The sequence below is a fragment of the Onychomys torridus genome, unplaced genomic scaffold, assembly GCF_903995425.1.
Source record: "Onychomys torridus unplaced genomic scaffold, mOncTor1.1, whole genome shotgun sequence".
In the NCBI taxonomy this organism is placed as follows: domain Eukaryota; kingdom Metazoa; phylum Chordata; class Mammalia; order Rodentia; family Cricetidae; genus Onychomys; species Onychomys torridus.
This window is the reverse complement of record NW_023413979.1, coordinates 1-23,218: the sequence shown is the minus strand read 5'-3', so window position 1 is coordinate 23,218 and position 23,218 is coordinate 1. Positions and strand designations below refer to the sequence as shown.

Sequence of the window (23,218 nt, the reverse complement as noted above, 5' to 3'; positions counted from 1 at the left end):
CCCATCATGATCTTGACCCCCTCAGGTATTACCTGTCTCTGAATGCTCATTATCATACAGACTCAATCATGTGAGTGCTGCAGAGTTAACTGTTGCCAAAGATCTCTAAGTGGCACTGAGCTTGAAATCTGTGTGTTTGACACAGAAAAGACCAACAGAAGTCTTAACCCATCCATAGCTGGTAGGCTAAAGGCAACTGAGGTGTGCTCTTCCGTAACAAGCCTTATTGCAAATTAGAGTCCTTATAAGATGGTATCCTGAGAGCAAATGGACCTTGAGTTTATAAATTTATAACTTTCAAAGCCAATAGAAATGTATATAACTATTGATTTAAATTTTTCATGCCCAATAGAAAGAAAGATTAATTAACTGTGGAGGCTACTTTTGCTGCCAGGGTCTCCACTGTGCTAGCTGTAGTAACCAGTTATGAAATGGCAATCCCAGAAACAGTATTAGTGGTGGTTGTCACTGTTATAACAGCAACAACAGCAGTGATGTCAAATTCTCTTTTTCAGCATGTGAGTATCCATTGGTATGGACACAACTCCAGGAACATGAACCAGTTTGATACAGTTATCTTTTAGATGAACATAAAGATTGACATGTCACATGTGCTTAAGAGCAATCTACTTTCATTCTGTCATTTACCTGATTTTCAGTGAAGACCTTGTGGTACAAGATGAACATCCCAGAGGCATTTCTTCTTATCACTTTTATAAGTTTCTGCATTACTTTGAGGTAAGAATTCCCCTAAATGTCTCTGCTTTTTCATTGTGATCATGATAAAAAATGGATTTGTTAACCTAGCCTGCTTAGGAAGAAGGAGAACTCTATGTAAACATGTCCAGACTCCCTAACTAAAATAACATGTTCCATTTGTTTAGGAAAAACATTGGGAAATCATCCACAACTCGACCAGCCTCCTACTGGTAAGAAGATTTTCTCCTTTCTTCTGTCTTGACTATCGGGACTGTTATTCTTGGTAGTCAAACTTCTACCTTTGGAAATATCTAAAACCTAAAGACTTGGGTACACTTGAGAGGGATTTTTTAAATGGTTTTGAAATAAAAGACCCATTTTTAATGTGGGTCATTTGAGGTGATTTTCTCCTTCAGCTACTTGGTGGCTGTGCGCACCTTCAACTCCAACACTCAGGAGGCAGAATCAGTTGCCTTTTCTAAGTTTGAGGCCAGCCTGGTCTACAGAATGAGTTCCAGGACTAAACAGGTCTCAAAACACCAAGCAAAATAAAGTATAAGTTCCACCTTCACTCTTGATCATACATTCTAGAGACAGCCTACATACAAAGAACACTGAAGATGGAGTGTAGATGTAACTGTCTTGTTAAATAAGAAACAAAGAACCAATTGCAGAGTTAAAAACCATGAGGTCAGAGCAAGAGTGGAAAACTTTACCCTTCACTGCTCTGCTGTCCTTCCTCTCCGCAAGAGACCTACTTCTTTGTGTTCTGTCTATTTATAGATTTTGTGTTCTGTTTTCTCATTGGTTGTAAACCCAGCCACATGACCTCCTTGTCACTGCCTGTTTGTACAGACCTCCAGGTCTTCTATGGTTGGTATTGAGACTAAGGTGTGTGTTTTCCATGCTGGCTGTGTCCTTGAACACACAGAGATCTACCTAGCTCTGCCTCCCAAGTGCTGGGATTAAAGGCGTGCCCCACTACTGCTCGGCTTCTGCTCTGGCTTGCTCTGACCTCAAGGCAACTTTATTAATGTACACATAAAATCTCATTTCAATACAAATAAAATATAACTATATTTCCCCTTTTCTGAAGGACAGCAGAAGCAGTGAAGGGTAAGGTTTTCTTTGCCTGATTGTGCTACCTCTGGCAACCACGTTCATTCCTTTACCAGCATTAGAGCCCACTTCATTAGAATTATGGTATATACTGAAAATCTGCTGAGATATACAGCCTCATGAACTGAACAATTACTGAATTCTACAAATTTCCATTGGTAGGTAGCCATTTTTGGACTACCTGAACCACAGTTTGTGAGACATTCTAATAAATCCACTTTCTACCAGGCTGTAGTGGCACACTTCTTTAATCCCAGCACTAAGGTGGCAGAGGCAGGTTTATCTATGTGAGTTCTAGGCCAGCCTGGTGTACAGACTGAGATCCAGGACAGGCTCCAAAGTTACACAGAGAACCTTGTTGGGAACCGAAAATTGGATAGCTGTTCCTTGACTTTTCTTGCTTGGATGATCTGGCATAACTGCACCCATTGAATTGCAAAAACAATCATTCCCGGAAAAACCACAAAGTGTACTTTTAGATTAAACTTCCTGGAGTATGTTTGATTGATCAGTTGTTCAAAGCATTGGACCAAAGAGACCTCTCCCTAACCCTTTTCTAATTGATTGATTGGTTGATTGAGCACTGGACCAAAGAGACCTCATCCTGAACCCTTTTCTAACAATTTTTTCATCTCCCTCCCTTCCCCTCATATCCACCAGTATGTAAGCTTGCTTTACTTTGCAATAAATGAGACATTGACGTGACTCAGACTGACTCTGTCTTTCTTTATGCGCCTGGTCTCCTTCCTCTCTTGCCCCCATTGGTCTTTCAGGTGGTGCCTCCTCAGGTCCAACCTAATAACCTGGCCTGCAGGACGGGTCAGAACCTGTGTTGAAAAACAAAAGTAAACAAACAAAGGAACGAATGAACAAACAAATCAATCAATCAATAAATCAATCAAACAATCAACTTTCTTCATACATGGAGAGATTTGTTCTACCAGTTCTGATCATGTAGAATAAAGCAATTGTATTTTTTTTCACCTGCCCACTAAGATATGCTGACTAGTAATAGTGCCCATAAAAACATTCCTCCTAGCTCAATTATTCTCTAAGTATTAAACTATCCATTAAGACGATTGTTTACTATTATTCATTTGCCAACAGTTTGCTCTGAATATCTGGTAAAAAACTCTTAAGGCAATGGACCTAATTTCTTGGTTGTGATCTAGTTCCTCCTTTTCTTTGGTGGTTTTCTGAGGTCTCTGTGACAACCAGGTAAAATGTACTTTCATTTCACTTGATGTCAGTGTTCAGTCTCACACAACAAACACTCTCCTTGTGTGTCTTTATATCTTTCTTGAGTTGTTATATTACAGGCCCCCTGCTGCCAATGTTACAGGGATTCACTGTACCCCACATAGGATATAGTAGTCAGTCCATCCTAGCTAGTCACATTGTGTCCAAGAGGAAGGAGAGGAAGTGCCAATGGAGAGCAGGAGGAGAATGGGGTCGACTTTAGAGCCAGTGGCAAGTGCTATTAATTTGCATATCTCAGCTGATCTAGAAAAAGTCTTTGGGGTGAAACAGAGGATCAGGAAACATTGTGTTGTGTCTTTAAGCACATTGTAACCCTATGGGATGTGCTCCCATCACTCAGGCCTCACTAGCCAATCAGGTCCTCCAGATGAACTGACAGTCAAAAGTGGTGCAGGGTTCTTTCTGCCTCCACAGGCTTTCAGTCTTTTTTTTTGGTTTTTCGAGACAGAGTTTCTCTGTGTAGCTTTGGCTTTCTGGGAATTGGCTTTGGAGACTAGGCTGGCCTCAAACTCACAGAGTTCCGCCTGGCTCTGCCTCCAGAGTGCTGGGATTAAAGGTGTGCGCCACCACAGCTTGGTGGCTTTCAGTCTTTTCTTTGAAGAATAACTGGTTCCAGCACTTTTGTGTGGGTGGTGTGCTGTGAGTGCTCCTGCAGGGAGCTGAGCAGAGAGCATGGCTGAGCTGGGAAATCATGACATGGTGTGTGAGGGGCTGCTGTTTCCTAAATGGTGGAGCAGATGGTGAGGTGCAAGAGTGAGTGTCGTGAGTCCAGCCTGGATCTGGGTGGCAACCTGCGTGCAGAACCCCTGTCCTGTGAAATCCCACGTGGTACTTAAAACTCCCTGGACCCGGGGCAATCCTCTGAATAACTGCTTTGTGGGCTGAACCTGCTCCCCAAATTGGAAGTAGAAGCAGCGCTTAAAAACCTCTTTGAAGCTGAGCAGTGCTGGTGGAACAAGCCTTTAATCCCAGTACTTGGGAAGCAGAGCCAGATGGATCTCTGTGAGTTTGATGCTAGCCTGGTTACAGAGTGAGATCCGGGACAGGCACCAAAACTACACAGAGAAACCCTGTTTCAAAAAAAATTTTTTTTAGCACTTCACCATGCTTTCCATGAACCCATGGAAAGCAGGATGCCAAAGTTGGAGAATACCTTCTTTTACCGTATAGCGCTTCAGTGTTTCACATTTAATTTTTATGTGTAAGATCCGTTTGTAGTTAATTTTGTGAGGGGTTATAAAATACATCTCATGCATTGGGTAGCACTCCCCACTAATGTGTGATGTACATGAATAGAATTGGTGATTTCAAGGATTTACTAATGCTTAGGAGATAGTCATTCTCACAAAATAGAATTTAGAGGAGGGCAGACTGCCTCTAATACACCCCAACAATAAGTGCATGCTAACCAGGTGTGTTAGAGTTTAGAAGGGTAGGATATACTTACATTCATCAGGATTGTCTGTCCAGAAATTGGACTCCAAAACATCACAAAGGAGCCACTACAGGTGTATAACAAGCCACTAGGCCCAAATATATCAAAGAATTAAATTTTAACAAGCTGCTTATTGAGGCATTATAGGGTCAAATCCAACCTTAAGGCCTGGAGTGACACAATGTTCCAGTTTTCTTGAGAAAAGCATACTTCTGCCAGATGGGCAATGTAGTTAGAGTATTCCTGCCTGGCACAGTCAGGACAAATCTCTCTTACCCACCTGTCCCACAATCGCTCAGACCCAACCAAGAAAGCACACAGAAACTCACATTGTTTAAAAACTGTATGGCCGTGGCAGGCTTCTTGCTATCTACTTTTTCTATCTTAAATTAACCCATTTCTGCTTATATATACTTTGCCACATGGCATGCGCCACCACCACCCAGCTTTGGAAAATTATCTTGAGCCAATGAATATTGAATTTGTAATTAGGCAATTCTCCTATGCAGATATGTGAAATCCTGCTTTACACAGTTATGTCAGCTCAGAGGTTTAAGAAACAGGTCAATGACTATGACTTGATGTGCCAATTATAGATCTCAGCAGCTAACATATGCAAATGAGCAAGATCAATCTATCTCATATTAATGACTTCCCGTCCACTAGGGAAGGGCCTGTTCTTTTTCAAAATCAATATAGCTAAGGTTTTCTTCTTAAAAATGCATTATTTTGTCAGGCGGTGGTGGTGCATGCCTTTAATCCTAGCACTTGGGAGGCAGAGCCAGGCAGATCTTTGTGAGTTCGAGACCAGCCTGGTCTACCAAGTGAGTTAAAGGAAAGGTGCAAAAAGCTACACAGAGAAACTATGTCTCTAAAAAAAATTATATCATTTTAAAAATTGCTTATTGGTACCATTTTTAGTGCACTACTGCTCTTAGCTCTCTGTTTCTGTTCTCCAATCTCTCTAGGTAATCAGTGGTTCTATTACTTTTCTCTCAAGTGATGTTGATTATTGATTTCTGTGTAGAGCAATGTCTCCTTTATTTAAGCTTTCCTCATTCTATGTAACTGAGAATTGCATTGAACAGCTAATCCTGCTTCTGCTGCCCAGTGCCAAGAAAAAGTCCTCCAATTTCTTCTATTCTGGGCCTTGATTAGTCAGTAAGAAGAAAAAATAAAATTAACTAGTTAATGAGTACCCCCAATCTCTCTTGCTTTTAGTGGATTTTAGTGGTGAGTTATACATGAATAGGGGCTGCCACGGACTGGATCTCAGTTGGACCACCAGACCGAGGGAGAACTGGGTGAAGGTACTCAGGATAAGTGGGATTCGGTGAGTGACAGACAGCCACAGACACGAAAGTATGTTGTGAAGCTGCTGCAATTTTACTCAGACCAAGCAGTGAATTTTATACAGTTACTTGAGGAAACATGGCAATCGGCCAGTAAGGTGATAGACATAGAATCAACAATGTAGTCACACACTTTTCTCAGAATGATTAACAGATCTCTTGAGTATAGCCTTTACTTTTTCTTTTGTGGTTCCTCATCCGGACAGAGAGCATTACGGCCCTAGCTGTAGTTTTTCTTTTACACCTTTGTTCTGTATCAAAATTAAACCCTTTCCATCATGGTTCTAACCACGGTTTCATTTGTGTGAAAATATTTTAACCTTTGCCTGTGGGTGAGAAGGCACCAGGGGGGTCGGTACCTAGCTAATCTTTCCATGAACTGTAACTTATGCCATTCTGTTTTCATACCATTATGATTCACACATCGGTTCCCATGTACGTCATAAGCTCCAGTAAAAGGTAATGGCTCTAAATAATTATTATATCTAAGATTAAAGTTAGGGGGTTGCCACCATCGACCCTTGATGAGAAACTCTGTTTGTCTCTGGATAATTCTTGTAGGAATGGCTAATTCCTGTAACTGCTTCCTCGCAGCTGCTGTGGGCTGCGCGTGTGAATTGCCTATGAGTGTCTGTACCTTTACTTTCATTCTCTCTTCGCTAGAATCTTTGTCCTTCTGAATCATAAATTTTTTCTGCTCTAAATCATTCATGAATTCCCCCAAACTTTAGGGACCCTCTTGAACTGTTTGCCTAAGAGCTTGAATCATAGGTGGGGGTATCAAAGCCACTTTTGAGGAATCATTATTCTCTTTATGGGGCACATCAGGAACATTAAGAGTTAACTTCTTGGAATTAATACACAAGGAAATAGCAATAGTCACAGCTGCCAAGAGAAGAAGGTAGAGTGCCAGCCAGCCTCAGAGAGCAGATCTGCGTGGTTCCGTGTAGCCTGGCACCTTGATTCGGGCAGATTGATGAGGGGTCGCCGGGGGCATAGACCCGAGGGCCGTGAGCCCCCCTTTCCCACGTAACTACCTCATCCAAGCCATTTGTCACGCAGGTGACACCATCATAGGCGTGGCAGGAAGGTTGTGAACCATTGGTTCAGGTCAATATCTCCTGTAGCTCAGGCTTGCCTCACATTATATAGTTGAAAATTGTGTTGAACACCTAATTCTGTCTCAGTCTCCCAGTGCTGGAAAAATAGTCCTGCAACTCCATCCAGGCTGAGCCTTGACCGGTCTGTGGGAAGGAAAAATAGAGCAGTGAATGAGTATCCTCAAATTTCTCAAGATTGTATTGTGAATTTACAAATGAAGTGGGACTTGTATAAGAATTGAGTTCACTGACCAGCTATCAAGCAGGTGTAGTCACAGCAGAGAGAGGGATGAGCAAGAAAGAGGTTGAAAACTTTCATGCTGTGATAGTAGTTGACCTTAGCAGTGAGTAGTGAGGTAAGCAATGCTACTGAACAATAAATGTTCTTCTGACCGGCCATTTCTTGGGTCCACAGACCAGGCAACTAAGAATCTGGATAAAGAACTGAATGTTTGTGAAACCAAATTAGAGTAGTTAACTCTACTAAGTAGTAGAACTGGATAAAAATGGTGTTTCCCTGCCTAACATGACTATGTTTTCCATGTTTACGATGTATACCTCAAGATAAATGGTGTGAGTTGTATTTGGTGTGGATTTCATACAAATCCCTTTCCTGGATCCCACTCTGTAGACAAGGCTGGCCTCACACTCACAGAGATCCATTTGCTTCTGCCTTTGTGCTGGAATTAAATGCTAGCGCCACCACTGGCCAGTCCAGCTTCTGCCTCTTTCTTTGAAACTGAAGTCATCATAGGAGTCCCAGGTCCTCTGCATCAGGCTAAAAATAATATCTGGAAGGGCATTTCGAGAGAGGGGGAATGTCTTTGAAGATATTCTGTGAGTGTGTCTGATAGGGTCTTGCCTGTGTGTACATCTGGAGATTGCTGTGCTTTTTTAAGGAGAGGACTGGAGGATCTTCCATCCTCAGGAAGAGGATGTGTTTAGTAGGTGATCTACAGGCTTAGCTCAGAGAGGCAACAATGTGGGGCTGCACAAGCTCAGAGGCCCTGTGCATCAACCCAGCTCTTGTCTTGCCTATCTCAAATATCTGTGGAGCTGAAGGAGGTGTTCAAGGAGTGTCACCTGTCCTGATCAATTGCAGCCCTCGAACTAGTCCCTGGCTTCCCCCATTGTGTGTTGTTATGGGGCACCTTTCATTTTTGATTTTATTAATTAGGATTAATTTTCTCTTAGGTAGTTTGGATAAGTGTTTTGCTGTTTTATGGATTTCCTTGAAGAACCAACTCTGTGTTACATTGATTTCTTGTATTTTTCTTTCTTTCTATTTGGTTAATTTAACACTTATTTGACACTTTCTTCATGTCTACGGCTCTTGGCTATACTTATTCTTTTTGTTCTAGTACTTTCATGTGTGCTTTAAGTTGAAAGTATGAAATCTTTTTTTATTTTAATTGAGAAACTCAGTTCTATACAGTTTCCTCATATTATCACTTTCATTGTGTCCTCTAACTTTGGATAGCTTGTGTAATTATTTTCATTGAATTCTATAAACTCTTTAATTTGCTTCTTTATTTCTGTCTTGACCCATTTTGTAGTTAGAGTTTTCCTGCCTGGACAACAGTCAGGACAAATCTGTCTCACCGGCTAGGACCATAGATGCTCTGAACCAACCAAGTAAACACACAGAAACTTACATGGATGAGAAACTGTATGGCCATGGCAGGCTTCTTGTTATATACTTCTTTTATCATAAATTAACCTATTTCTATTAATCTATACTTTGCCACGTGGCTCGGGGCTTAACAGTACCTTATGTCTTTTCTGTTATGGCAGTGGCTGGCAGCGACTCTCCTCCCCCAGCCTTCCAATTCTCAGAATTCTCTTCTCTCTTGTCCTGCCTATAGTTCTTGCCTGGCCACTGGCCATACAGCATTTTATTTATACAGAGCCATATCCACAGCACCATTTTCTTCAGTGGAGTGTTGTTCAGTTTTCATGAGTTTTTAAGCTTTTTGTTTACTTTTAAATACATCTGTAATCCATGATGGTCTGATTGGATGCAATAAGCTGTTTTAATTTTCTTGCATCTGTTGAGACTTGAATTATGTCCAAAGGTGCCTTCAACCATGAAGAAAATTCAATGTGGTGCCTAGAATAATGAATATTCTTTTTGTTTGGGTGGAATATTCTGTAGTATGTATTATTCTTGTGGTTTATACAATCCATACGGTTCAATATTTCTCCATTTGGTTTTTGTCTTGGTGACCAGTACATGGGTGAGTGTGGGGTATTGTAGTCTAGCACTAACAAACACTGTGTGAGAGTCAATGTGTCATTAAATCTGTAGAAGCATATCTTTTACTAAAGAGGGTGGTCTTGTGCTTAGGGCATAGATGTTAATAGTTGAAATGTCATATTGGTGGAGTTTACCTTTGATGACTAAGGAGTATTCATTCACATCACTTTTAATTAATTTTTGTTTGAAGTCAATTTTGTTAGATAATAAAATAGCTACACAAGTGTGGTTTTTAGTTCCAATTGCTTTAAATATGTTTTTTCCCAGCCTTCACATTTTGGTTATCTCTATCCTTCATGTTGAAGTGTTTTGTTTATGCAGTGGAAGGATGGATTGTTTTTTAATCTGTCCTGTTAACCTGTGTCATCACTGGGGAACTGAGGCATTTCATATTGAGAGAAAGTAGGAATCATAATTATTTATATCTTTTAATTTGTTGTTGATGTTGTTGTTATTCATGGTGATGATGGTTAGTGTATCAAAGTATGTTAGTTAGTGTTTGTATTAATGTTGTTTGTTTTCCTTTTAGTTTTGTTAATGTGATATTCTTTTTACTATGTTTCCATGTGTATAGTTAGCTTCCTTAGGTTAGATATTTTCTACTAAAAACCCCCTGTAAGCATGGATTTGTACCTAGATATTGTTTAAATTTGACTTTATTATGAAATATCTTATTTTCTCTCTTTATAGTGATTGAAAATTTTCTGGATATAGTAATCTGGGATGGCATCTGTAATTAGTAAGAGCCTGCTTTGCATGTGTCCAAGCCCTTTTGGCTTTTAGAATCCCCATTAAGAAGTGAGGTGTAATTCTCCTAGGTCTGCCTTTGTAGGCTACTTGGTTTTATACTTTGCAGCTTTTAATATTTTTTCTTTGTTCTGTATTATTAGTGATTTGGTTATTATATGACATGGAGCCTTTCTTTTCTGGACCAATTTATTTGGTGTTTTGGATGCTTCTTTGTACCTACATCAACACTTCCTTTAAATAAAGAAAAAATTATTAGACAATTTTCGAAGTATTGACTGGACATAGGAGCTGTGTTCTATCTCTTTCCTCTATTTTTATCATTCATAGGTTTGGTCTCTGCATAATTACTGAAAACCATAAAAATATATGAAGTAGAATTTAAGCAGATTATGTCAAGCTAATATCTGAAGAAGCCAAAGACCTTCCAGAGATCAAGGAGTCTTGGTGATATTGTCTTTTGATTATTAGCTGTTTCCTGTATGAATTTCTCATGTGCTCTTGTAGCTTTTCCATCATTCACTGGGCACAATTTTCCCTCGACCAAAAGAATATTTAGATAATTTTCTGAGTAGTCACTTAGCCAGGATCCCTAATTTCAGGCCCTTCTGTCATTATTATCATTATCAGCCAGGAACATTCCAAGGACAAAGGTGTCTAATCAGAGAGAGATATGTACTCTCTAAAAACTGACTTAAGCATCCAGAATACCTGTTTGAGGAGACCTGGGCCATGTGCTGAGTAAGTTTAACTTTCTCATTTCTAAAGTCTTATTCATTGTTTTAGATTCACCTTAACAATTAACTCAGAACTAAAGGATACCTACTTAAGGTACATCTAGCCATGATGGAACCTGCCTAGCCAAGTTGTCTAATGTCTGAGCACACTTGCCAGAAACAGCAGGAGCAGAGATATCTTGGAGAGGTAAGGGTCAAAGGATTGAAAGGGAAGTTTTGTTTTCAGAGTGGGGTGGTCAGAAAAGAGAAAAAAAGATAGAAGAAGTAGACTGTTAAGAACTGGAGAGGAATGTACTGAAATGGGAAAGAACTAGATTGAAGGGCTAGAAGAGAGCACTAGAGCAACAAGACAGAAGATGCCAGATAAGGAAGAACAAGATGACAAGGAAGGAGATGGGAGAGGAGCTAATACGGAAAAGAACTATATGGATGAGAACCTAGATGGGGCAGAACTGAGATGAGAGAATTAAGATAGAAGTTAGAGGTGAAAGCAGATAAATGCAGAAATGAATCAGGTAAGAAAGATGCTAGGTAAGAGAGCAGAATAGGAGTTTAGACAAATAAACTGACTCAGAAGAATAAGGTGTATGGAATAAAAAGTTTATTGTATGTAGACTCATTTCCTGTCATGAAAGATTAAATTACCCACTGGTTATACACTTTTTCTGGACCCTGGGATGGGGCTATTGAGTGCTGGACCCACATAGTCCCTGAAACACGTCTTCCCAGATTACCTGGTTGTTTTTTGTCAAGAAATTTCTTTATTGGACATTTTCTTTGACTGATGTGTCTATTTCTTCTATTGTATCCCTAGTGCCTGATATTCCTTCTTCTATTTCTCTAATTTATTGGTGAAACTTGGTTCTGTACTTCCTGTTTTTAGTCCTAAACTTTTTATTTGTATAATAACCTCATGTTCTGTTTTCTTTAATGTTTCTGTTTTCACTTGAGGTCTTAAACAGTTGTATTTGTTACCTTCAACTATTTGTTTGTTTTTTTTTTCTTGGCTTTAATTGATTTCTTTATTTCTTTTTTCCAATTGTTTGTGCCTTCATAAATTTATATAAGAGATTTAGTCATTTCTTTTTAACAACCTCTATCATTTGGGTTGAATTTTGAGACTATAAGATGTGGAGATACTTAGGCTATAAGTCATCTTTCATGGAGAACAAGCTGCATAAATGGAGTAGAAGTAACCAAAGAGAGAAATGAATGGAAAGTTGTGGGGAGATAGAAATCTAAGCCCTTTGAAAATGAAGCCCAATGTGTCTGGCACAGAACTACTAGATTTGATTGTTGTCCTGCAGGGTTTTAATCTTCCTGTTTTCTTTCCTCACTATGTGTCAATTCATCTTTGGAATGAAAATGAGTTTTCTGTGTCATTTGTATGTTGGAAAGATTTAACATGTTCTTTGATCTTATAAGATGACACAGTCAAGAATTGGTCTTGAGTGCCAAAAGAGATTTTGGGTATTTGAACAGTGTAGGGGCTGTTGCAGACTATGAGCATCTGTGAAATGACTAAACGCATATTTTCATTCATGATCCTGAACCTAAAATGACCTGGCTCAGAATCTAGTCAACTGAATGTAAAGTTCCCGGATAGCATGAGGTATTTGAACATGTTTCTCTCCTTGATGACTTTTTTTGGGTAGCTAGTGGATCCTTCAGAAGGAAAAATTCCCCTGGAGGAAATATCTCATTGGTGGTTGTCATGCCCTCAACCCATTTCCTTTACGGTGTTTCTATTAAATTGTGGTTGAAATGAATCAGCCAGCTTCCTTCTTGGGCTGACTTTCTTTTGGTTGCTAGTGGATATTTCAGGAGGAGGAACCTGGACACTTTGCTCAGCCTGGAAGGATGGTACTGGAGTTGCCTGTACTGAATCCACCATGTTTAAATGAATCACCAAGGGAATCTTGGCCCTGGAGGAGATGGGAATGGAGGGGAGGGTGTGGGGAGTAGTTGGGGCGGTGGAGGGAAGGGGAGGATAGGGGAACCAATGGCTGATATATAAAATTAAAACACAGCTATAATAAATTAAAAAAAAACAAAAAAGGAAATATCTCATTGGTGGTTGTGATGGCCTCAACCCATTTCCTTTTCTGTATATCTACTAAACTGTGGGTCAAATGAATCAGCCAGCTTCCTTCTTGGGCTGTCATGACTTCACCACAAACGAGTCAGCATAGCGTCACTAAATCAGATAAGATACAATTGAAAAAATTGATAACCAATGCTAAGCCACCTTGCTACTCTGATTTTTTTTTAATTTTGTAGCTTTTATTTTTGTTCCTGAAGACAAACTTTTTCTGAGTAGCCCTGACTATACTAAATGTAGCTGTGTAAACCTGGTTGGCCTCCAACTCAGAGATTCACCTGACATTTGCTCCCACATGCTGAGATTAAAGGTTGGCCAACATTCCAGCTGTGTGTATATATATATATATATATTGTTTGGGCCTAGAGTATATGATTTTGTACATGTCAAGCATATGTTGTTTTGCTGAGCTTTACCCACCATCTTGAAATTTGAAATTCAGCAGAGGATATCATTCTCTTCTAGGATGCAGTATTCATGATAGTAATAGTGCCTTTGCCTTCTGAGACATTAGATCACAAGAGTGTTGCATTGTTCTTGCTAGTTGTTTTTCTTTTGATGTTTATTAATGAATATGATTCTTTTTTCTGTATAAATGGATATGCACCACACATATGCCTGGTCCTCACTGTAGTCCAAAGAGAATCTTAGAACCCACAAGCTTGGAACAATGAACAGTTTTGTGATTCCACAATATAAATTCTGGCAAATGATCCCCTCTATATACAAGACCAGTAAGAGTTCTTAACTTCTCAACCATCTCTTCTTCCCTGTGTTGATTATTTATGACCAACAATGTTATTTCAAATGCAATCATCTTTCTATTTGTAACTGTTTAAATGCACAGCCATTTTAGTAAGATTTATGAAAGTACAACTTAAACTGGAGCAATTCAGATTTTTAGAACTTGAATACAGAACTAGCCTGAATGCCTAACTCTTTTTAGGAACTTCAGTAAAACAATCTCTGAGTTCATCTTAAGTTTTTGTTTGTTTGATACAAATTTAAAGTGCAGATGGGTTCTTAATATTTACTTTTTTGTTGTCCTATAACTGATTACATAGACTAGGCTAACTTTCAACTCAGAAGCACATATATATGCTTCTACCTTCTAAGTTCTGGGATTAAAGGCATGAGCCATTACACTCAGCTTACAAATTTTTGTTGTATTTAGTAATGGTTCATGCAATTTCTTTGATATGTGCTCAGTACTGTTGAAGACTTTTCTTGTCTCTCTAACTCTGTTAATAGGCATTTCTCTTGCAAGACGATATACAACTCCAAGCATTCATAAATAATTGTTGTAAACCTCCTATTGAGTTTGTTTGTGAAGTAACTTGATGATTTCGTTGTAATGTCTGAGTAAAAAATACGTGTGGCAGTCACCAGAATTATGTGGCTATATTGTCAAAGAAGCACACATTTACAATGTTGTATCATGCTTTCTCTTTTATACATCTGGATGGCACATTTATGTATGGCATATTTCAGAATGCAGTGACCTATAATGATGTGCATGTCGACATCACTCAGGAAGAGTGGGCATTGATGGATCCTTCACAGAATAATCTCTACAAAGATGTGATGCTGGAGACCTATATGAACCTCATTGCTATAGGTAGTACTCTAAATTTCCCTTCATAATTTAAATAAAGGGTCACCCGTTGAATGATGATTGGTGCTCTTCTGCAAGTCTGATTGAGAATGAGTAAGAATGAGCTGAATAAATCAGATTTCATTCTGAGGATCACTGAAGATATTAATGTAAAATTTTCAGTTTCCTGTTATAATTGATATATCATTTGTAGTTAGAGTTTTCCTGCCTGGCCCAGTCAGGACAAATCTCTCTTACCCGCCAGTCCCGCAGTCGGTCAGACCCAACCAAGAAAGCACACAGAAACTTACATTGTTTACAAACTGTATGGCTGTGGCAGGCTTCTTGTTATCTGCTTCTTCTATCTTAAATTAACCCATTTCTGTTAGTCTATACTTTGCCACATGGCTTGTGGCTTACCAGTGTCTTTACATGTTGCTTTTCATGGTGGAGGCTGGCTGTCTCTCCCCAGCCTTCTACATCCCAGAATTCTCTTCTCTCTTGTCCCACCTATACTTCCTGCCTGACAACTAGCCAATCAGAACTTTATTTACACAGAGCGATATCCACAGCAATCATTCTTGTCCTATATTTTAGGCTACAATTGGGAAGATCTTAAAGTTGAAGAACATTGTCAAAGTTGTCAAAAACATGGAAGGTAATTTTCTTGTAAAAGCTGATAGAAACGGGCTCTGGATATATAGAATTCATCTGGAAGTTTTAATAAGATGAAGCAGTATAAATTATTACAGCTTAAAATGCATCGATGATCAATAAATGCTCATAAACACAGGTACCTCAATGGCAAGAAAATGAATTGTGTTTGCAAGTGATTCTTTTAAGAAGGAAGACAAAAAAATCAATGGCTTAACAGAAATCAACATTTGAATAATAGCTTCATCAAAGCTATGCTGTACAACTGAAAATACATTTAGTTTCTTAGTATTCATATTATGAAAAATATATTCATTGAATGTGTGATAAGAATACATGCACAACCTTGCATTAAGCAAATAGTCTATAGTATAGTTACTCATAGAGTTGTTCTGTCTTTGCTAATTTTAGTTAGATGGGTAGTTAGAGTCAAGAGTTAAGGGGTGGGGAGTTGTTGTAGAGAAATATTATTCCCTATTCCACATATTGATGAGGAACAGAAAGACCAGCTGTAAATGAAATGTGTAAATATTATTGTTTTTATTGTTTCTTTAATAGTTATATCATATGTCACTCTGGATACAAGCTCTATGAACATAAGAATATGGAAAGAAGGAATGTACATCTCTCAATAGGAGAACAATTAGAAGATACATAGTAGTTCCATGTTAAGTAAACTTGTTGAATGTGATTCAAGTTTTCAAACAACAGGGTTTCCAGCTTCATTCAGAATAGATCAACAAGCACACCACAGAAATGCCTTATGAGGACTAAGACTGTGTAAATGCTTCGGTTTGTCCTGGTTAATCTTGAACATGTAGCATGACTCATAGTATAAGAAAGTTTATCAATGGAATAACTGAGGTAAATGTCCAAATTCTCTTTAAATATGTGAAAAACCTCAAGGAAAAATGATGGCATAAATATGAGCCAGGTAATAAAGCTCTTATCATCAAAGGCATGTTGCAATATGGAAAGCCATTGTTAATGCAGGGGATGAACATGAGTGTAAATAACATGTTAAAACCTTAAGATCTCAGTTCTCCTCATATTTAGACCAAATTATAAAATCAATTCATGGAGATATAAAGACTCAGCAATGTAATGAATGTGATAAAGCTATTAAATGTTTCAATAGTTATTGCAGGCATAAAAGAAGTGATACTACAGAGAAATAACATGAATATACTGAGTTTGGTAAAGCCTTTGAATGTCATAATCATCCTCAAAGCCATGAACAAACACATACTGGAGAGAAATCCTATGAATATAATAAATGTAGTAAAACCTTTGCACAACAGAGGCATGAAACTACACAAACATTTAAAAAAACTTCTGGATGTAATCAAAGTGGCAAAGCCTTTACTCATTGGAAAATTCTACAATTAGATAGGAGAACATATTCTGGAGAGAAACCCTATATAGGTAATCAATGTGTTAAAGCCTTTACAAAGCCCAGTCATCTTCAAATACATGAAAGAAAACATACTGGAGAGAAACCCTATGAATGTAATCAGTGTGGTAAAGCCTTTCCTCAAAACAGTACTCTTCAAATGCATGAAAGGACACATAGTGGAGAGAAACCCTATGAATGTTATCAATGTGGTAAAGCCTTTATAAAGCGCATTTATCTTAAAGTACATAAAAGAACACATGCTGGTGAGAAACCCTAAGAATGTAATCATTGTGGTAAAGCCTTTGCTCAATACTGTGCTCTTTGATTACATGAAAGAACCCATACTGGAGAGAAACCCTATGAATGTAGACAATGTGGTAAAACCTTTGCACAGCCTGGTCATCTTCAAGTACATAAGGGAACACATACTGGAGAAAAACCCTATGAATGTACTCAGTGTGGTAAAGAATTTGCACATTCCAGTCATCTTCAAGTACATAAAAGAACACATACTGGAAAGAAACCCCATGAATGTAAACAATGTGGAAAAACCTTTGCACAGTCCGATCATCTCCAAGTACATAAAAGAACACATACTGGAGAGAAACCCTACGAATATAAACAATGTGGTAAAACCTTTGCACAGCCTGGTCATCTTCAAGTACATAAAAGAACACATACTGGAGAAAAACCCTATGAATGTAATCAGTGTGGTAAAGTCTTTGCACATCCCAATAATCTTCAAGTACATAAACCACATACTGGAGAGAAACCCTATGAATGTAAACAATGTGGTAAAACCTTTGCACATCCCAGTTCTTCAAGTACATAAAAGAACACATACTGAGAGAAAACCCTATGAATGTACTCATGTGGTAAAGATTTGCACATTCCAGCATCTTCAAGTACATAAAAGAACACATACTGGAAAGAAACCCATGAATGTAAACAATGTGGAAAACCTTTGCACAGTCCGATCATCTCCAAGTACATAAAAGAACACATACTGGAGAGAACCCTAAATATAAACAATGTGGTAAAACCTTTGCACAGCCTGGTCATCTTCAAGTACATAAAAGAACACATACTGGAGAAAAACCCTATGAATGTAATCAGTGTGGTAAAGTCTTTGCACATCCAATATCTTCAAGTACATAAAAGAAAACATACTGGAGAGAAACCCTATGAATGTAAACAATGTGGTAAAACCTTTGCACATCCAGGTATCTTCAAGTACATAAAAGAACACATACTGGAGAAAAACCCTATGAATGTAATCAGTGTGGTAATGTCTTTGCACATCCCAGGTATCTTCAAGTACATAAAAGAACACATACTGGAGAGAAACCCTATGAATGTACTCAGTGTGGTAAAGTCTTTGCACATTCCAGTCATCTTCAAGTACATAAAAGAACACATACTGGAAAGAAACCCTATGAATGTAAACAATGTGGAAAAAACTGCACAGTCAGATCATCTCCAAGTACATAAAAGAACACATACTGGAGAGAAACCCTATGAACGTAATCAGTGTGGTAAAGCCTTTGCTCAAAAGAGTACTCTTCAAATGCATGAAAGGACACATATTGGAGAGAGATTGTATGAATGTTTTCAATGTGGTAAAGCCTTTACAAAGCGCAGTCATCTTCAAGTACATAAAAGAACACATGCTGGAGAGAAACCCTATGAATGTAATCAGTGTGGTAAAGTCTTTGCACATCCTGGTTCTCTTCAAGTACATAAAAGAACACATTCTGGTGAGAAACCCTATGAATGTAATCATTGTGGTAAAGCCTTTGCTCAATACTGTGCTCTTCAATTACACGAAAGAACACAAACTGGAGAGAAACGTTATGAATGTAATCAGTGTGGTAAAGCCTTTGCACGTTCCAGTCATCTTCAAGTACATAAAAGAACACATACTGGAGAGAAACCCTATGAATATATGCAGTGTGGGTAAGCAATTGCACAGCCTGGTCATCGTCAAGTACTTAAGGGAACACATACTGGAGAGAGACCGTATGAATGTAATCAGTGTTTTATAGGCCTTTGCTCATCACTCTCATCTTCAAAGACAAAAAAGAACACATACTGGATTGAAACCATACAATTCTAATCAGTGTGGTAAAGCCTTTGTACATCACAACACTCTTCAATTTCATGAAAGAACACATAATTGACAAGAACCCTATGAATTAAACAGTGTGGTAAAGCCCTTGCACAGCCCTATATAAAAAAACATATTGGAGAGAAACCCTATGAGTATAAACAATGTAGTAATGCCTAGTAAAAACACAAAGTAACCCTGTAACTGTAAAATTTAAGTGTGTAATTGGTCTCTTAAAGAATTTCAATATGACATTATACTTTGAAGGTCTGAAAGAAACTCATACCAAAGGAAATCTGACTATATATAAATTGTTATGATCCTCACCCAACATACTTAAATTCAATTTCAAACATTGAATTATTTTGGAAAAAAATCTAAAATGTGTCAATTACTGATCAATCATTATAATATCTCTTTTTATTTTGTTTACATATTTCAACAAATATGGACAAAAGGCCTATAAATTTAAATGATAAGTAACATTTTAGATTTCATACCTCTGTTCAAATACATGAGATAATTAATTCTGGTCTAAAATTTCATAGATATGCCTTTACTGTTGCTTTGATAATAGAACATATCGATGTGAACTTAGAATAGGGTTTAATTTGGCCCTGGGTTCCACAGCAATACATGAACCTCTTAAAAGTGGAATGGAAACAAGTGTCAGATATGGCAGCTAAAACAGGCAGCTAAGAATTCACCTTCTTGTCCTGCAGCATAAAGCATATGTGTAAATTGGAATGGTGAGCCGAAGTAAATGCTCTGGCCAACCCTCATGACTGATTTCTTCCTGCAGTGTACCATTTTCAAAATTTTCTCAAATGATATCACAGACTGAAAATGATAGATTACTCAGACTTCAAGACTACATGCTTGCTTTCTGTTACACGGACCAATTCGTGATCGAGAAAAAACTCTGTAATCATTTAGATGCCTCAAAACCCATGTTATCAGAGTTATAATAGAAAAATATTCATGATTGAAAATTAGTTTAAAGATTTGTTTTTATTTTAATTATGGGGCATGTGTTTGTTTGTGTGTGTGTGTGTGTGTGTGTGTGTGTGTGTGTGTGTGTGTGTTTGTGTCTTCCTCTGGGTATATGTATGTGCATTCTGATTCCCAAGTAGGTTAGACCCTTGGAGCTTCTTATTGCAAGAATTACTGGAAGTCATCCAATACCTGATCTTGGTCCAGGGAATGAACTTTGCTTAACACTTCAGATATCACAGTTGTTTTACGTTTCAAAGGAAAAAAAAACTTTGTTTAAGTCTTTTCATTGTAGATTTGAAGTAAATAAATTATTAACAAGTATCACTAAAACTGATGTGAAGATCCCATTGTGGCTTCTATTTGGCAGCATACGAGAAAGATTTTGAAGTGTGGGATATATGTGGCAAATTCAATTAGTAAAGTTTATTTTGTGGTCCTTCTATTGTTTCTATGGCTTTTTTCATTACATATGGACTCTATTTCTGAGGATGCATTTATCTATAGCACCACTACATATGGATTTCATTTCCCAGGATGCCTTTCTTTACCGAATCACTACATTCTGGACATCAATTTCCAGAATGCCTTTCTCTACAGCATCACTACATGTGTGATTTCATTTCCCAGGATGCCTTTCTCTACAGCATCACTACATGTGTGATTTCATTTCCCAGGATGACTTTCTCTATACTATTACTACATTTCAACTTTATTTCCCTGGATGCCTTTCTCAACCACATCACTACATGTGGGGCATCATTTCCCAAGATGCCATTCTCTATAACTTCAGTACAATTGGACTCCCTTTCCCAGGATGCCTTCTCTAGGGCATCAGTAAATTATTTACTTGGTTTCCCAGGATGCCTTTCTGTAAAGCATCACTACATTCTGGACCTCATTTCCCAAGCTTGCTTTCTCTACAGCACGAGTACATGTTGGACTTCATTTCCCAGGATGCCTTTCTCTGTAGCATCATGACATGTTGTACTTCATATCCCAAATACCTTCCTCTAAAGCGTCACTGTATTGTGGACTTCACTTCCCAGGATATCTTTCTATGGAGCATCACTACATTTCCAACTTCATTTCCCAGCATGACTTCTCTAGTGCTTCATTACAATGTGGACTTCATTTCCCAACATGCCTTTCTCTACAGAATCACTACATGTTGGACTTCATTTCCCACGATACCTTTCTCTAGAGCATCAGTACATTTGGACTTCATTTCCCAACATGCCTTTCTCTAGAGCACCAGTACATTTAGACTCCATTTCCCAGGTGTCCTGTGTTCTCAGGAGTTTTCTCCATCAGGTGTAAAGTGCCATCAGCAGGAGTTGTGCATCAGAAATCTCATGGTGGGAGACAGGGTAAGGTTAGGGTCGGGGGCTAGGGTTAAGGAGTTAGGTTAGGGTTTCACATTAGGGTTAGTGTTATGGTCAGAGGGTTCTGGTTACGGTTAAGGATTTTAAGGTTAGGGTAGGGGGAGATTGTGTTTAGTTTTAGGGTCAGATTTAGGTTTAGTGTTTAGATTTAGATATACTGGTTAGGTTACAGTTAGTGGTTATCCATAGGGTTAATGTTTGTTTATGTTTAACGTTACAGTTAGTGGTTAGGGTTATTGGTTTGGCTTAGGTATGTCCTTTGCTCTCAGCAGGTGTCTCTGACCCTCTGTACCTGTCCTGTGCTTCAACAATTCCATTGTCCCTCTGCAGGTTCCCGTCCATCAGCAGTGTATTCCAAACTACATTTCCCATCATGCCTCTCGTACCAATTTTATGATGTCTTTGATGACATTGTCAGCATGGATTGGTCTCCATTTTCCTGGTCTCCTTTCCAGTACATTAGAATGATTCTAGAAACTACATTTCCCATCATTCCTCTTTGGTCAGAAAGAAAGTTCCTGTTCAGTCTTTCTTCCATCATATGCTTTGACCTTCATTTCTCCAGATGCTTTTCCTAGTATTTGTAGTGTATTCCAAACTACATTTCCCATCATGCACCTCAGGTCGTTCTCTAGGATACCTTTCCTTACACCATCACTACATATGGACTTCTTTTCCCAAGATGCCTTTCTCTACAGCATGATTAAATTTGGAGTCCGATTCCCAGGATGCCTTCCTTATAGCGTCAGTATATTTGCACTTCATTTCCCAGGATACCCTTCTCTACAAAATCATTACAGATGGACTTCATTTTTCAGGATTCCTTTCTCTACAGCACCACTACATAAAAACTTCATTTCCCAGGATGCCTTTCTTTAGAGCCTCAGTACATTCTGGACTTAATTTCCCAGGTTGCCTTTCTCTAGAGCATCAGTCATTTTGTTCTTCATTTCCCAGGATGCCATTCTCTACAGTATCCCTGCATTTGGGACTCTACATCCAAGCATGACTTTGTCTATACAATCACTACATTTGGACTCTATTTTCCAGGTGTCCTGTGTCCTCAGTAGGTTCTTCTTTCCTTTAGCAGGTGTCCAGTGCCCTCACCAGGTGGTCCTGCCATTCTGCAGGATTGTTTTGCTCTCAGAAGTGTGACAGTGGGTTTTATGGTCGGTGGGGGGGCATGGTCAGAGGTCATGGTCAGATGGTCAGAGTCAGGGTATTAGGGTTATGATTAGATTAGGGTTAGGTGTCTCTACATTTTGGACTTCATTTCCCAGGTTGCCTTCCTGTGTATTGGTCATCTGTTAGAAACTACATTTCCCATCATGGCTCTTCAATGATTTCCTACTTTGCTTTTGTTCATAGCATCACTATGTGTTGGACTCCATTTCCCAGGATGCTTTTCCCTGTACTGTCCATCTATTCCAAACTACATTTCCCATCATGCCTTTTGAGTCAGAAAGAAAATTAATGTTTTCTTTTTATATCATCAGTATGTTTTAAATCACATTTCACAGGATGCCTTTTTCTACTAAATCAGTACGTTGTGACTTCATTTCCCAAGATGCCTTTCTCCATAGTACCACTATTTGTGTGATTTCATTTCCCTGGATGCCTTACTCTAAAGCATCAGTACATTTGGACATCATTTCCCAGGGTGCCTTTCTTTAGAGCATCACTACATGTGGGATTTCATTTCCCAAGGAGCCTTTCTTTAGAGGCTCTTTACATGCTGGACTTCCATTCTAATGGGAGTGTTGTGGATATGGCTCTGTATAAATAAAATGCTGATTAGACAGCAGCCAGGCAGGAAGTGCATGCTAAACCAACAAAAAAAAAGGAATTCTGGGAACAGGAAGGCTGCGTCAGGAGACAGGTACCATCTGCCACCCTGAGTACCAGCATGTAAGATACTGGTTAAGCCACAAGCCATGTTACAAGGTGTAGATTAATAGAAATGGGTTAATTTAAGGTGTAAGAAGTAGATAACAAGAAACCTGCCATGGCCACACAGTTTGTAAGCAATATAAGTCTCTGTGTGTTTACTCGCTTTGGTCTGAGCTGCTGCAGGACTGGCAGGTATGAGAGATTGGTCCTGACCGTGGGCCAGGCAGGACTGGAGAAACCTTCTGCTACACAGGATGGCTTTCTCTACAACATATGGACTTTATTTCCCAGGATGCCTTTCTCTAAAACGTCACTATATGGACTCCATTTACCTAGATGCCTTTCTCTAGAGTATCACTGGGATGTGCTTCACATCTCGGGAATGCCCATTC

At 38.7% G+C, this 23,218-nt stretch overlaps 1 protein-coding gene across 2 annotated transcripts; it reads left to right on the top strand.

Moving 5' to 3' along the window:
• Nucleotides 1–14,352: 14,352 nt before the first annotated feature.
• LOC118576586 (zinc finger protein 431-like) lies at nucleotides 14,353–16,248 on the top strand. Of its 2 annotated transcripts, none has more exons than XR_004943959.1 (3): nucleotides 14,353–14,425; nucleotides 14,999–15,059; nucleotides 16,203–16,248. XR_004943959.1 is itself a non-coding variant. In XM_036176802.1 (3 exons), the coding sequence occupies exons 1-3, from the start codon at nucleotides 14,356–14,358 to the stop codon at nucleotides 15,711–15,713; spliced, it is 231 nt and encodes a 76-aa protein (XP_036032695.1). In that variant the 5' UTR covers nucleotides 14,353–14,355; the 3' UTR covers nucleotides 15,714–15,719. The 2 variants fall into 2 exon arrangements, 1 of the variants encoding a protein (XP_036032695.1); XM_036176802.1 differs by lacking the exon at nucleotides 16,203–16,248 and adding an exon at nucleotides 15,614–15,719.
• The last annotated feature ends 6,970 nt before the right edge of the window (nucleotides 16,249–23,218 follow it).